The following is a 14,476-nucleotide window of genomic DNA, read 5'->3' on the forward strand; positions in this document are numbered from 1 at the left end:
TATGAGAATTTCAAATTAAAACACTCACTCTTCTTTTAGCCGTCGTTGTTCTCTATAGAATTCTTCCCTGGACAACGGGGGTGCTTGTGTTGTTGGGATGGTATTTGAGTGAGCTGTCTGCACTCCCGACGATACCCAAGATGTCGATAAATTGGCCGGAGCTGGAGGAAAGCCTGGAGGAGGGACACTATAGCCAGCAGGTGGCGGCTGGCCAGGAGGAAACTGAGGAGAGAACTGTGGAGGAGGCACACCTGGAGGGAGAGGAAGTGTATGGGGTGGGGGCGGGTACAAAGGAGGGGGTGGCACAGGCACAAAAACTGGAGTTGCTGGTAGCGATGGGCCTTGAGTTCTCTGTGATCTTTCGCTGTGGTGTCGTCCACGGTTTATACTTCTGGAGAAATAAATTCCGAGATATTATTCCTTCAAACTAAAATCACCCAAGACAAGTAAGCTTGTCTTTTCTATTCATAATTATCTTTAAACTTACAAAAGATGGAATATAACCAACTGTTCAAATAAGCATAGGAACACTTATTTATATGTAAATATAATTTTAAAGGCCACTTGAGAACCTAGATGATACAAGTTTACAGGGCCTTCTCTCTATGGAGATGCTACATTTATAAGTTCTCTTGTGTGACTTCCTAATCTGTGCTTTAAAAGAACTGACAATGTTAATGCCTCTCTGACAGAGGCCTCCCCCAAATGCCTTCCAGACCAAAATCTTCAATGAAGAAAACCACTTCCTGTAATCTTTTGAGGTAGGAAGTGTATAAATAAATGATCTTTCTTAGGTACCAGTACCTAAGTACTAGGTATTTTTGACATTTTACATCATTTTATTTTTCTGACAGAAAAATATTTCTGTCATTAAAATATTTCTGGCTTCATTGCTTTTGGTTTTTAAAGATAGTATTTATTTATTCATGAGAGACACAGAGAAGCAGAGGCACAGGCAGGCAGAGAAGCAGGCTCTCTACAGGGAAGCTCGATGTGGGACTTGATCCAGGACTCCAGGATTATGCCCTGAGCCGAAGGCAGCGCTCAACCACTGAGACACCCAGGTGTCCTGAACAGGTTTTTGTTTTTGTATTTAAAGTACTTTTTTTGGTTTTGTTTTTGCAATTAAAGTACTTATTTGTTACGTTTTTAAAAAAAAATTGAAGTATAGCTGACACACAAGGTTACATTATTTTCAGGTGTGCAACACAGCAATTAAGTCTACACCTGATGTGAGGCTCACAATGTTAACTACTATCTGTCAACCATATCACACTATCAGAATACCATTGATTATATTCCCTATGTTCTTCCTTTCATCCTCAAGAAAATAAGTACTACTGTTAACATTTGTAATTAACTAAATTATCAGTGTTTTCTTTCAAAGAGTTGGGTGAAAATAACAGTACTGACCAGTTTCTGATTGGTCTCTCATCAAAGAAATAGTGGCTTCTTTAAAAAAAATGGGCTTATTTCTGTTAAGCTTAAACGTTCTTTAATTTATAGATAAATGGTACAGAATAGCAGGGGTTTAGATTTTAACCCTCTTTTCACAGCCTGAATTAGTAAATATTATCTTCTATTAGCATGTGATCTAGTAACAAAGCTACTTAGCAATTCTCAATGAAGCCCTAGAAAATATCCTTAATATTCTTGCTAGAGAGTTAATTTGGAGGCCCTTTACCCTGGTGGTGAGTGTGACCTACATAATAAGACCTAGGGCTTACTTCACAGACTAACATTGCTTTTGCCTGTCCAGGGCAAGAGCCCCGAACAATCTCTTGGTCTCTTCTCTTGGAAAAGAGAAGGTGGGAGAAGATTCAGACAATGGAGTCTAGAAGAGAAATAAATGCAATTCTTCTTCATGTTTGGGAGGTGAGCTAGTTAACTTTCATCTTAAACTGGCACTTAAATATTGTCTGGGCCTTAAGGACTTCCTTCTATCCTCAAAAGAGTAAATGTAAGCTAATATTCTCTTGTGTGCTGGGGCAAAGTAGTCATTGGGAAGGAGTATTAAAGATGTAGCCCTAAACCATCATTTAAAAGATTAAATGTAATCTGTTTTTCTCTAGGCCTCAGGGGCAACTCCTGAGGACTTAAGTAAGATAAGCATAAACCAAATGACCTCCCTTCCCAGCCACTGGAGTGCTTTAATTTCTTTGTGTTGTATTTTTCGGCATATCATCAGATTACAGTTTTCCAAGATTTTTAACAAGCCTACCTGTAGCAGCTCCTTTCCCCTCTTCTAATTTGCTGTGGTGGAGAAACCAGATATCCAAGCTTATTGGAACTGTTGGAAAGAAAGATAAAGTGGGCTTGAGTATAACACACAATCTCTCTTAGTGCACAGACTTTAAGACATATTTTAACTATTCTAGAAACGTTTTCCTCTCCCTGACCTCTATTCTGAAATTTGTTCCAGATAGAGAAGATACGGGCAAGTATTACATTTAAACTATTTTTTTTCTGATTATTTTGACATTAAACCTCAATGTACAAAACTTCTGCAATATTGCATTCCATTTAGCATTCTACAAGTAACTGTGAATTTATGTACAGAAGAGAAATAGAGCCCTTTTATCTGCTGGGCACTATGCAGGTGAGGTGAGGAACTAGCACCATTCCAATTCTACAGATGAGGCAATGGAGCTGAGGAGTAAAACTGTATGCCCAAGATTATGTAGCTGTTAAGTGCAGGGGCTAAGATTCTAACGTGGGACTACCTGTCTCCAAATCCTGTATTCCTTCTACTGACACCATCTGCTAAGTCTCTCAACATGGCATATTTTTTAAAATAAAAAATTTGACTTATCTCTCAAACAAAAAGATCAAAGTTTAAGAATATAAGCCAGCTTATATAAATATAAAAACTGGTTTATATAGATTATAGAAACAAAAAGGAATATACATAGAAAGACCACAAACAAATATATGAATTTTTTTTTTTTTAAATTTTTTTTATTTATTTATGATAGTCACAGAGAGAGAGAGAGAGGCAGAGACACAGGCAGAGGGAGAAGCAGGCTCCATGCACTGGGAGCCTGATGTGGGATTCGATCCCGGGTCTCCAGGATCACGCCCTGGGCCAAAGGCAGGCGCCAAACCGCTGCGCCACCCAGGGATCCCAAATATATGAATTTTTAATGCCAAAGGCCATCTTACAAAGATCAAAATTCTTCGTATTTCACAGGACAGAAAATCATACCCTACAGATTTTAATATGTAATAAAATATCACTAACAGACTATTTTCTTTTTCAGACTATTTTCAAAATGAGAAATTCTGTTTTTGGTAGCCTCAATATCTGTTTACTCAAATCAAATTTTGAAAATCCATATTAAGGCTAGGAAAAAGTTTATTTACACCATAAGTGATTCAGTATGTAAAATAAAAAAATATTTTCAATTACTTATCTATTAACTAAATGAATAGATAACTGAAAAGATAACTTATCTATTCATTCCTATCAAGAACACCATTTGGTAAGACATGAAAGTGAAAAGAACAGATAAGAATTTACATTTTACCATTTTAAGAAAAGAATTACTCTTTAAAGATTATTTTTCATGAGAGACAGAGAGAGAGAGAGAGAGAGAGAGAGGCAGAGACACAGGCAAAGGGAGAAGCAGGCTCCATGCAGGGAGCCTGACATGGGACTTGATCCCAGGTCTCCAGCATCAGGCCCTGGGCTGAAGGCGGCGCTAAACTGCTGAACCACCCAGGCCGCCCAGATTTACTCATTCTTTTAGGAAATAGTTCTTCACATAATCTTGGATTTGTGACACTAAACAAAAACTATGTTAACAGGGCATTTACAAAAGAAGAGTTTATAATAAAAAATATTAAGAAACACACTAGATTCTAATTTCCATTATCTAGTTCAAAAGCAATCATCTGGAGATTATTTTAAACATATACTTACTGTTCCCAACCTGGTCGACCACCACCTGGACGAGCAGTATTTATTCTTACTGGACCTTGGAAACAAAAACAATGTAAATATGAAACCACATGTTAAGTAAAGTTAAAATTATTTCTGAAAGGAGAAAATGTTCAAATCAAAATGATTTTACTCACCAGTTGTGGGGATCAACTGTCCATGCAACAGTGACTGTCCAAGCAAAGATGGGGTTCCAAGTACAGGTACCTGGTAACCCTGTAGGATAAAAACACGAGTAAAAAGACAAAGTTAAAAAAAAAAAAGAAAGAAAAGAAACAGAAGAGTTAAAAAAAAAATCAGAGAAAAACCAGAACAACTATATGACAAATCTCCAAATTTAAGAGCCAACTAAACTTACCTTCTCCTCCATAAGAGCAGTGATTGCAATTGAAGAGGCCCCTTTTGAGTGTTCTGGTGCAAGGGCTGCAGCTGGCAGTATTTTACTATCAGAGTCCCTATAAAACAATGTAGTTTGCAAGATATTAAAGTCATCAGAAATGGAGGATTAAGAGTAAAAATATTACATATTATCACTAAGTCTGTTTGCCTACCACCCGCATTAAGGTGAGTTAAATCAAAGTTGATGAAAACTTTTGAGGAAAGTGCAAAGTGCTAAGTAAAAAAGGAAGTCTCCTTAAGAAGTCCCATCTGGGATAATCATGACAGAAACCAGTTGAGCTGTAAGAATAAAACTTAAAAAAAAAAAAAAAAAAAGTCAAAGTGTGGGACCTAAGGAAGACAGAATTAAGAGTAAATTCTACTTCCAGCTCTACCACTGAATCAAAGAGATAGGAAAACCAAGAAACCCTGAGACTTATTCCCACTTTAATCACAGAAAATTAATGAGAGGTCTTCCATATACATGTGAAGGTCCCAGTCCTCAAGATTTTGTTTCAAAAAATCTGCACAGACTTCTGACACCTATTTTTTTAAAAGGTGGTTGATTCTTTAAGAATTTATGGACCAGGGATGCCTGGGTGGCTCAGTGGTTGAGCGGCTGCCTTCAGCTCAGGGCATGATCCCAGGATCCAGGATCCAGTCCCTTATCGGGCTTCCTGCGAGGAGCCTGTTTCTCCCTCTGCCTGTCTCTGCCTCTCTCAATCTCTCATGAATAATAATAATAAAAAAGAATTTATCAATCACTGGACTATGTGGTCCAAGGTCCTTTTAGTGTCTGAAGTGGTAGGATTTAAATGAGTTTTCATTGGTCTTCTATATAATTAGGCTCCAAAATAATTTTTTTCCCAAAATAATTAGTCTGACTTCTTTACTGACATCAATGTTTTATTGCCTCTACTCTATGGATCCAAATTGTGTTTAGTTCTGCTCAAATCGACTCTTTTCTAATACCATCATTATGACCACAAGCGAATTCTCTTTATGATTCGACATTTAACAAAGGTTGTTGGCAACTTGTATAGTTGTTGACCTTGGGATGCTTATTAATCATTTGCCAAGTGAAATCTCCTTCATTTGCTTGTTCCTCCAATAAGAACAAGTCATCTCTTACAGGGAAACCTTTAGAGGAAGGTTACTTTATTGAGTCCCCCACCTTACTCAGCCCAGTGGTTCACAAGAATTCGTACTGCAGGACATTACAACTGCTAAAGCAACATACATCAATAAAAAACTGTATTACCGATCTCACTTATTTCTGAAAAATGAGAGATACACAGACTTACCGGAAAGGTCCATCTGATTTTTCTGAGTGGACTGATATGGAGACTGTCGCAGTTATATCGGGTACAGGAGCTGGAGTAGAAGACGAATTTCCAGGCACAGGAGGAGCCAAGGAAGACGGATTAGAAGTTAATGAAGACATAGAAGGAGCTGAGTGAGTTGATGAAGAGGTCACTGGAATCATCAAAGGATCCTGTTGTCTTGATATTGGAGATCTCATCAGAGGTTGTAGGTTCCGCTGAATGAGTGGTCTTGGGGGTGGTATTGGGGGTGGTGGTGGGGGTAGCTGTTTTCGTAGTCTTTTTGTATAACCAGTTTCATTTTTGAAGTTATTAACAGCCTACAGATATCAAACAGAAAAATGCAGGAAAATGTAAGGTTGTATTTACTCAAGTACAGTTTAAATAATCAAAAATTTATAAAAAAAATTTTCAGGGATACAAAGATAGCTACCTGTCGTAAGAATTTATTGGCAATTAAAGCATCAGGAGAGACATCATTTTGATGGCATGTAGGACATGTATGATCATCAGATTCCAAGAGTGCTGTTCTTATACCTATGTAAAATATTTTAAATATTAATAAAAGCAGAGCACAAACTCGGTGTTCAGGGAATGAATTACAAAGACCACTTACATCTGGTTCAGTTACATGACTGTTTCCAAGCATACATCACTAATCATTTCTAAGATTAGGAAACTCGGAAGTAAAAGTTCTCGCCTGATAGTACTCCTGTTCTAACATCTCTCTACCTTAAAAACAGAGGTCATAAATATAATTGCAACAAACATTTAAGTTGAGAGAAAAAGCATTCTTTTCTAAATATTATTCTTTTTCTATTTCAGGGGAGTATTATAAGGGAAAAAATAAAAATCAGATATAGTCTAGAAAGATAAAAACTTTATGTGGTTAACAGGCTTTTAAAAAAGCCTCACGAGGGCAGCCTGGGTGGTTTAGTGGTTTAGCGCCTGCCTTTGGCCCAGGGCCTGATCCTAGAGACCTGGGATCGAGTCCCATGTTGGGCTCACTGCGTGGAGCCTGCTTCTCCCTCTGCCTGTGTTTCTGCCCCGCCGCCGCCCCCCGCTCCCCCCGGAGTCAAATAAAATCTTAAAAAAAAAAAAAAAAAGTCTCACGAGAAAAATACAAGGTAAAAACCAGCAGCGTTATTTAGGCAAGCAGGTCAGTGATGCCTACCAAACAGGACATAGGACAAACACTAAAAGACAGATTCACCGACTATACTGCAAAATAAAACACCTGGGAGTAAGTGATTTGTTAAATCTGAGACGTACTTTGACACAAATCTTAAGGGACTTCTTAACTTTGGTCTTCACTGAAGAGGCTCCCAAAATAAAGATTTATATTCCAAAGCTATGCTTAGAAATGAAAAAGGCCAGAGCAGGACTGAGCAGTTAAATATTCAGATAATGCCATTTTCATCTGGGTTAAGAAGGGGCAAATTTAGAGTGTGGCAGAAAAAAACCAAGTGCTCATATAAATGATCAGAAAAAAAGTCACAAGCCACCACGTGACAAATGTTGGGTAGTAGGTTTATAGAGAGAGAGCAGTTCTCAATCACACTTAGGCATTTTAGAATAAGCTATTTTTCACAATTTAGGAAAGAGATTTAAGTACCATTTAAAAATATCTCAAGATTATCTAAGGCCCAAAAGGCTTTCAAAAATTTGCATACCATTTAAAATGTATAGGAAACAAAAATCCTTCATTTTATAAAACTTTGGTACACCTACACTGAAGGTACAAGTGGCCCATTTTAATACTTGGCAGGACAACGACACTTGTTTAAAAAAAGGGGGGGTGGGCAGCCCGGGTGGCTCAGCAGTTTAGCGCCGCCTTAAGCCCTGGGCCTAATCCTGGAGACCCAGGATCGAGTCCCATGACAAGCCCCCTGCATGGAGCCTGCTTCTCCCTCTACCTATGTCTCTGCCTCTCTCTGTGTCTCTCATGAATAAATAAAATCTCTTAAAAAATAAATGTAGTGACAAAAACGGTTGCTACTAAATGCTCACTGATGAACTGACCAATTATCAACATTTTGTACTTCACTATTAAAACCTATAGCATTGCTAAGAGCCTTTCCAAGTAAACACACAGAACATTCTAAGATCTAGGCCTTTGAAGGGTCACCGTTTCTTACATTCATCGCAGTAGCTGTTTCCACAGCAGGGAATGACAACGGCATCAGTCATAATATCTTTGCAGATGAGACACAACAGTTCATCTGGGATAGGATCATCTTCTTCTGAAGAAGAAGATGGCTCCTCTGGTAAGAAAGGTGGCTTTTCTTTCTTCCCAATTGCATACGCTTCTCTGTAAAAGAAGGTTTTACTGTTTCAACACTGTTAAGAACGCAAAGTATTTCCAAGATACATACATACATACACATGTTCTACTATACCATTATGGGAACTTACAATTCAGTATGATGCTAAATTTGTTTATATAAGTATAATACCTTCCAAAATAAGGGAGTAGTTATGAACATCCTCCCCCTAAACAACAAAAAAGACATAAAACAAAATCCTTAACAAGTACAACAAAAAAAGATATGCTATAAAACTGGCTAAAAGGATCTTAAGAATCCACAACTCTACAACTGAGGGCCAGAGAATAAAGGGACACATTCAGTGCCACAAAATTATGTTTAAGTGGCAGAGACAGGATTTGAACTTAAGACAGGACAACACCCTAACCACAATTTTCTCTATCCTACCATGTTACTTGAAAAACAAACAAGCAAACGAAATTTCCCCTCCACAGTACAGTCTCCAGAACGTGTGAAGGTATTAAAGAGTGAATGCCATACCATGGGAAAGAGAAATTGGTGTTGACATTACACAATCAAGGGGGATAGCTCAAGGGAAATAGAATGCCACCAACCACAGCAGTTGCTAGAAGTAGACTGCAAAACCAGTGGCCTACTTATAATCACTATTTTAAAAGACTAATCTATTTACAACCAACTAAGAAATATTACTAAAAAAAAAAAAAAAGAAATATTACGGACTTAAGTGATCAAAGTTATGTGTTACAAAACTATAAAGTAACACTTCCATCATTTGGGGTCCATTTTTTAGCAGAAGAGCATTTTGCAGAAATGTTGTATATTAAATATATTAAAAGGAAAAAACAACAACACACTATTCTCAGACTTGTCACCACTGCTTGAACACCCCCATCTTCTCTATAATCAGGCAGGTTTATAAAACACAGGAATTCCTAGATAAATTCTTGCTACCTCATTTAGGAACAGAGTGTGTCAATCTCAACGCTGGAAATGAAAGAATCTCAGCTGTACAGAGTAGGGTACCTTAGGTGTGTTATTTGTGTTGCAGTTGCTCCATAGACATCACCACGATTCCAGAAATAAGTATCAATTTGCTTATGCCCCATTGTTCCCAATTTGTGAAAGAGGAGTCTCCCACTGCCCAAAAGAGAGAAAAGAAAAAAAAAAAAAAAAAAAAGAGGAGAAGAGAGGATAGAAAAAGAAACAGAAGAAGAGTCTGAGTTGCTTATCAGTGGTGTTAGTGGAGAGGGTGAAAGTTTCATTTAAAATATTTGGGCTCCCATTTTCCCCAGTATTTGCTGTGTGTTTGGCACAAATGGGCTTTTGTATTTCAGCATTCAAAAGCAATGAGTTAATTATTAGTTAGGGTTCACAAAGGTGTGTTAATTTTTCCAACACAAATTTCTATTTAAATACTTTTACTTGTATATATTATATTAAGATGAAGCGGTCTGCTCTTAAATTGTGTCTGTAAAAACCATCCAATTCAACCTAAGTTGTTTGGAAGCATGTATGAAACGTCTGAATTAGAAACAGCGTAACAACAGACTGCTCTAAGATGAACCACAAAACACAGGATGGTGACGGAGAAAAAATAGATGGGGGTGAAACCGAGAAAGTGAACAGGGTTGGGAATTAGGAAGAACATTCATTCCTACCCATGAACTAAAATAATTAGCTACTCGCTAAAGGGCATACTCAAAACCACACCATCTGTTCCATATCATTCTGTATCAGAGCTATCTTACTCCATCACTCTTACCTGCTCACTACACTGCATTTCAACATGACAGTATGAAGCTGAGGATAACTGTTCTGCATATTTTCTCTGGGTCACTAAGAACATGGCCAGCTACTCTCTAAATTGATGTTTCTCAAGGTTATGTCCTGAGGATACACTCACTTCATAAACCACTGGAGGACTGGTTAGAGAACATAGTCTAAAGGCACAATTAATACTGTGCTCCATGTTATATGAGTTCACAGTTGCCCAGGGCAACTGAAAAGGTAATTAGATGTATCAATAAGGGCAAATAAAATGAGAAGTCATCTAATTGAACTATATCATGAGGTTTTCACATCTATCCTAAATCTGACTCAAAGTAAAATCTGAAAACCCTTTCAAAATAAGCATGAAGCAGTAGCATACGGCACTGTAGGTCTTTTAAACTAATGGCTTGTAAGATAAACCATATTTCAGAATCTAAACACTCATACAATATATACAAACTTGTTCAAGAGAACTGTTTTTCATTTATTCTTGGCACTTATATTTGCCTTGACATCTTGTAGAATGTTTATGCTTAAGCCTTTTATTTCTCAAAAGGATTAAGATATTTGTCTTCACTTAAAAAATGTAAATAGCATATAAGCTTATGTGGGAGTATGTATGTGAATGAGGAAGAAAGCAGGGTATGACAGAAAAAGAAAAAAACCAGAAGACTACAAGGGAAGTGGCACTCAGTGATAACAAAAACCCCAAAATTCATTTTAAATTTGCATTTAATGGAGCAGACTGCAGCCTCACATTCTTCACACAGAAATGCAACACATGGAGACTAACAATAACAGTCTTACTATACAATGCTCACAAGAAATCCAAGTAGCCACATTACGAGCCCGCGACTATACAAAGTACTGGCGCCTGGCCGGAAAGCGGCCTCACAGGTCATACCTAACTCGCATACTTACGCATCTATAGTTGGTATTGCGTATTTTCCAGTGTTGGTAAGCATTGCACCTTTCATGTTAGGATCTTTCACTTCCATCATAAAACTTCTGGGAATACCAGTGCTCTTTTTAATCCTAGGACCAGATTCAAAGTTTTTATCCTATTCGGAGGGAAAAGGAGAAAGGAGAAGAAAGCAAGCAGTTACCTTTAGTATTAGCTAACGTGCAATGCTTATTAATTGCTTCTCTTATTTGCAGTGCTTTATACATATGATCTCATTTAATCCTCCCAACAGCCACGTGAGGGAAATACTGCTATGAGCATCTATGTACATCTCACAAAGAAGTGGTGACAGGCCTGAAAAATCTCAAGTAGTTTGCCCAAACTCACCTAGCCATTAAGTGACAGAGCCTGGGCAATCTGGCTTCAGAGCCCGTGCGTATTTGCCATTGTAACAGAGAAGGCAGTGTTCACCAAGAAATATATGATAACTAAGAAACTGTTAAGAAAAATAAGGTGTACCACAGTTTCTTCTTTGGACTTACCCCATTTGTTGGGCAATTCTTAATATAATGGCCAGGTTTACCACAACGAAAACAGGTATAAGACGGAGGTGGTGGACCTAGAGGTTTCTTCATGTAACTGAAAGGGAAAAAAAATTACATGTACACGAAAACTTGAAAAAATAATGCTTTTGACTGGGGGGGGGGAATCCACCCCAAAGTACCTATTAGTATGAAGCATGTATGGACTTACTTGATTGGGTCGTATTCATGGCCAGATTGCGACATCATTGCTTTAATTTTATCTTCTTCAGAAGCATTGGCTTCAGCCAGATTGGCAGTCTGTTTAACAGGTAATTATTTGACACACACATTAGAAACACATTTAAGACCACACAGCCAAAGACAACACCACTCATCCTGTAAAGAGCAGTATCTAATCTTGCATAAAACCTAAAACCGAAAGCTATTTACATGTTTAACCTAGAAGAGGCACTGGGAGCTCCTTAGGTCATTACATGATGTTTGGGTGTCTGCAGGGCTGAGGAAGGTCCTTCTGGGGGCACTCAAACCTTAGACCCTGTTTGTACCTTATATTAAGATTTGCGTAGGACTCCTCTAATGGGTTAAAAAACAGATTCAGGAAACACTTGATATTTTAAACCTTAAAAATAATTCAAGTGTCACAACATAAAGACTTAATGCTTACAACTTGGAGGTAGGGGCTGGGTAGAATAACTGAACATATTACACAGCTGATATTATGCCAGAAAGGCTCTTTTAGTAGTAGCATCAGTTTCAAAGTAAGTGCAAAGCACCCGAACTGAGCACTCATAATTTTAAATCCAAGTCTCCAAAGTTTTACAAATTTCATCTTTAAGGTATTATATACAGAATGGTCTAGATATAAGCAGGGTCTAAGGGAGTGAGTCCTAATAACTTGAATCTTCAAGCATCTAGCACTCACATCAGCCATTCATTGGGTTTTATCTTTACATTCATCCACAAAACAAGCAACCAGTTTTAACATTTTATTGTAATTTTATATACAAAGAATGCTTAACATTAACAGAGCTTAGAACAACAGCAACATTTACAGAAAACTGGATTACAGATGTTGAACAACTAATTTGTTTGAACCCAAACATTAATTTACAAATAGTTAAAAAAAAAAAAAAATCCCCCAAACCTCCAAAATTCCCCAACTGCTTCCCACAAAGAAACAATGGTAGGAACAGACCAAAACTCAAATATGGTCCTTACAGCACATAAGAATTAAAACCGTGAACTATAAACTGCTTAAGATGTTAACTCTATGCTAGACCACTTTGCATTAGAAAATTGTAAGAGAGGATGGTTTCAGCCCACTTTCTGTTTTAGAATCAATTTTAATGTTTAGTATTCCCGGAACAAGAGCTTAGAAAGCTGTATTTGTTACTTGGACATTTTGGGGGGATACATTCTAGGGGAAAAGGACACAACCTATAACAAAGCCAAGGATAAGACAGGGACAGCACTAATGGAAAATCCATCTAACTCATTAATCTTGGTTGCTAAGTTTGGTTTTACATTTCTGATAGTAGGGAAAAAAGGATTTTTGGAAAACTGAAAGACTTCCTTCTTGATCCTCAAAATCTGCCTATTCCATAATATACGTCTTTTTTTTTTTTTTTGGCACGATTTGCAAGCTACATCTATTGTTGTAAAAAGTAATCCATCACTAGTGCTTTCCCAAACAAAAGTACACATTGTTGATCAGAAAATGCAAGCAATTTTATCGCAAAACATGGCATATACAATTATTTCAGGAGGTAACAATTTGCCCCTCTGCCAAACATACACATTGGTATATTCCTGCAAACAGCTTTATACATTTACACAATTCATGTAGTCTGTGTTCAAACAAATTAGGTTGTTTAAAACTTTTTCTAATGCAGACAGACTACAGGTCTATAGCATAAAGAAACAATTGTTAACACATTTAAAATGTTGACCTTCATGGGATCAATTCAAATATTCAAGAAATAACCGTGCAATCGTCCATGTAAAGGAAAGCTTCTATTTTGGCTGCTTAAAGAAAGTCCACATAATTTACAGCCAAAACCAGGGAATTCCTCCAGAACTTTGTTAGTTTCCAATGTATAATTAAACAAAATGTATGAGGGAAAAAAAAAAAACCAAGTAAGTGTAGCTTCATGTGTTTCTTCTGTCTTGAAGATGAACAACACTCCAACATTATGGTGAGGCTGCCAAAATATTCCCCCTATCTTCTCAAAACGGCAACTACTCTTTACAGGATAGTAATAATGTGTACAAGGTTTTCGCAAAATATATCCTCCCCCAACCCCTCTTCAAACGATTGTTCCATATTAAAAAAAATACGATGTTAGAAAAAGATTTATATTTTCAAGAATATATATATACCTTTGTAAGCTGGGCCAGAGAAATAGACGCAGAAGAGTCATCAATCTGTTCACAAAAAATTAAACACACATTCAAGTTCCACACTGAAAACATCTGAAAGTGATCATTTAGTCCCTACTGCCACTTAATGTTCAAATATTGGGCATTTTCTTACAAGTTCTCTAAAGAATGTTATTTCCAGTTTTAAGCTGAAAATGTAGCTCACCCCGCTTTACCCTTCTCTACATATTTCACACACAGTAAAAGGTTAAAGTTAAGGGGGACTCAATTACAATGAAAAAAAAAAAAAATCAACAGGGTAAAGAAAAATATATCACAGAAAATGTGTTCAGAGCATTGACTAAATATTAAAGAGTCTCCTGTCTATCAATGGTCTCTAAATTTGATAATGCTCAAGACAATGTACACTAGATAAGAGAATAAGAAATCTTTCTAAGCTTCCTGGAATGCCATTATATAACATTGTAAAAACAAGCAGCTCTTTAAAGGCTCAGATAATTGCTTTAATAAAACAGCTCCAACATAATTGCTACTTTTTTCTCTTTTTTTGAGCATGTACTGTTCAGTTTGAATAAGTTTGTTTATTCTCCCATACAAAGAGTAAGAATGGCTTCTTGCCAAAAAAAAAAAAAGAAAGAAAAAGAAAAAAAAAACCCCACAGCTTTATCAGTGCAAAGATGTTAAGCCAAAAAAAGGGAAACCTAAGGTAGCCTGGGGCAAAGGCAAACAGGGCTACTAGCAGATGGACTTTAATGTGCGAAGAAAGTTAATCTAATCAAATAGAGCAAGTATTATATATTGAAGGATATAAGAGGGATTTTAAAAATGTATTCTCAAATGTAACTCTAAAAAATTTTAATTATTTGATCCCCTGAAATGATTTTAATACCAGTTTTTTAAAAAGTATATGTGTATATGTGTACACACACAGACACTCCTTTAGCATTTAG

General features: G+C 37.0%; 1 protein-coding gene across 3 annotated transcripts in view; it reads right to left on the minus strand.

Moving 5' to 3' along the window:
* RBBP6 (RB binding protein 6, ubiquitin ligase) overlaps positions 1–14,476 on the minus strand; it is a 32,244-nt gene that overhangs the window by 5,321 nt on the left and 12,447 nt on the right. For all 3 annotated transcript variants that reach the window (XM_025416158.3, XM_025416159.3, XM_025416156.3), the window contains 12 exons: positions 13,527–13,571; positions 11,356–11,444; positions 11,145–11,241; positions 10,620–10,759; positions 7,779–7,951; positions 6,074–6,177; positions 5,623–5,960; positions 4,299–4,395; positions 4,078–4,156; positions 3,923–3,977; positions 2,222–2,290; positions 29–391 (listed from right to left, as the gene is read on the minus strand). In XM_025416158.3, coding sequence (XP_025271943.1) covers positions 29–391; positions 2,222–2,290; positions 3,923–3,977; positions 4,078–4,156; positions 4,299–4,395; positions 5,623–5,960; positions 6,074–6,177; positions 7,779–7,951; positions 10,620–10,759; positions 11,145–11,241; positions 11,356–11,444; positions 13,527–13,571 — 1,649 coding nt within the window. The remainder of the gene's footprint in view (positions 1–28; positions 392–2,221; positions 2,291–3,922; positions 3,978–4,077; positions 4,157–4,298; positions 4,396–5,622; positions 5,961–6,073; positions 6,178–7,778; positions 7,952–10,619; positions 10,760–11,144; positions 11,242–11,355; positions 11,445–13,526; positions 13,572–14,476) is intronic.

Source organism: Canis lupus, chromosome 6 (assembly GCF_003254725.2).
Source record: "Canis lupus dingo isolate Sandy chromosome 6, ASM325472v2, whole genome shotgun sequence".
Lineage (NCBI taxonomy): Eukaryota > Metazoa > Chordata > Mammalia > Carnivora > Canidae > Canis > Canis lupus.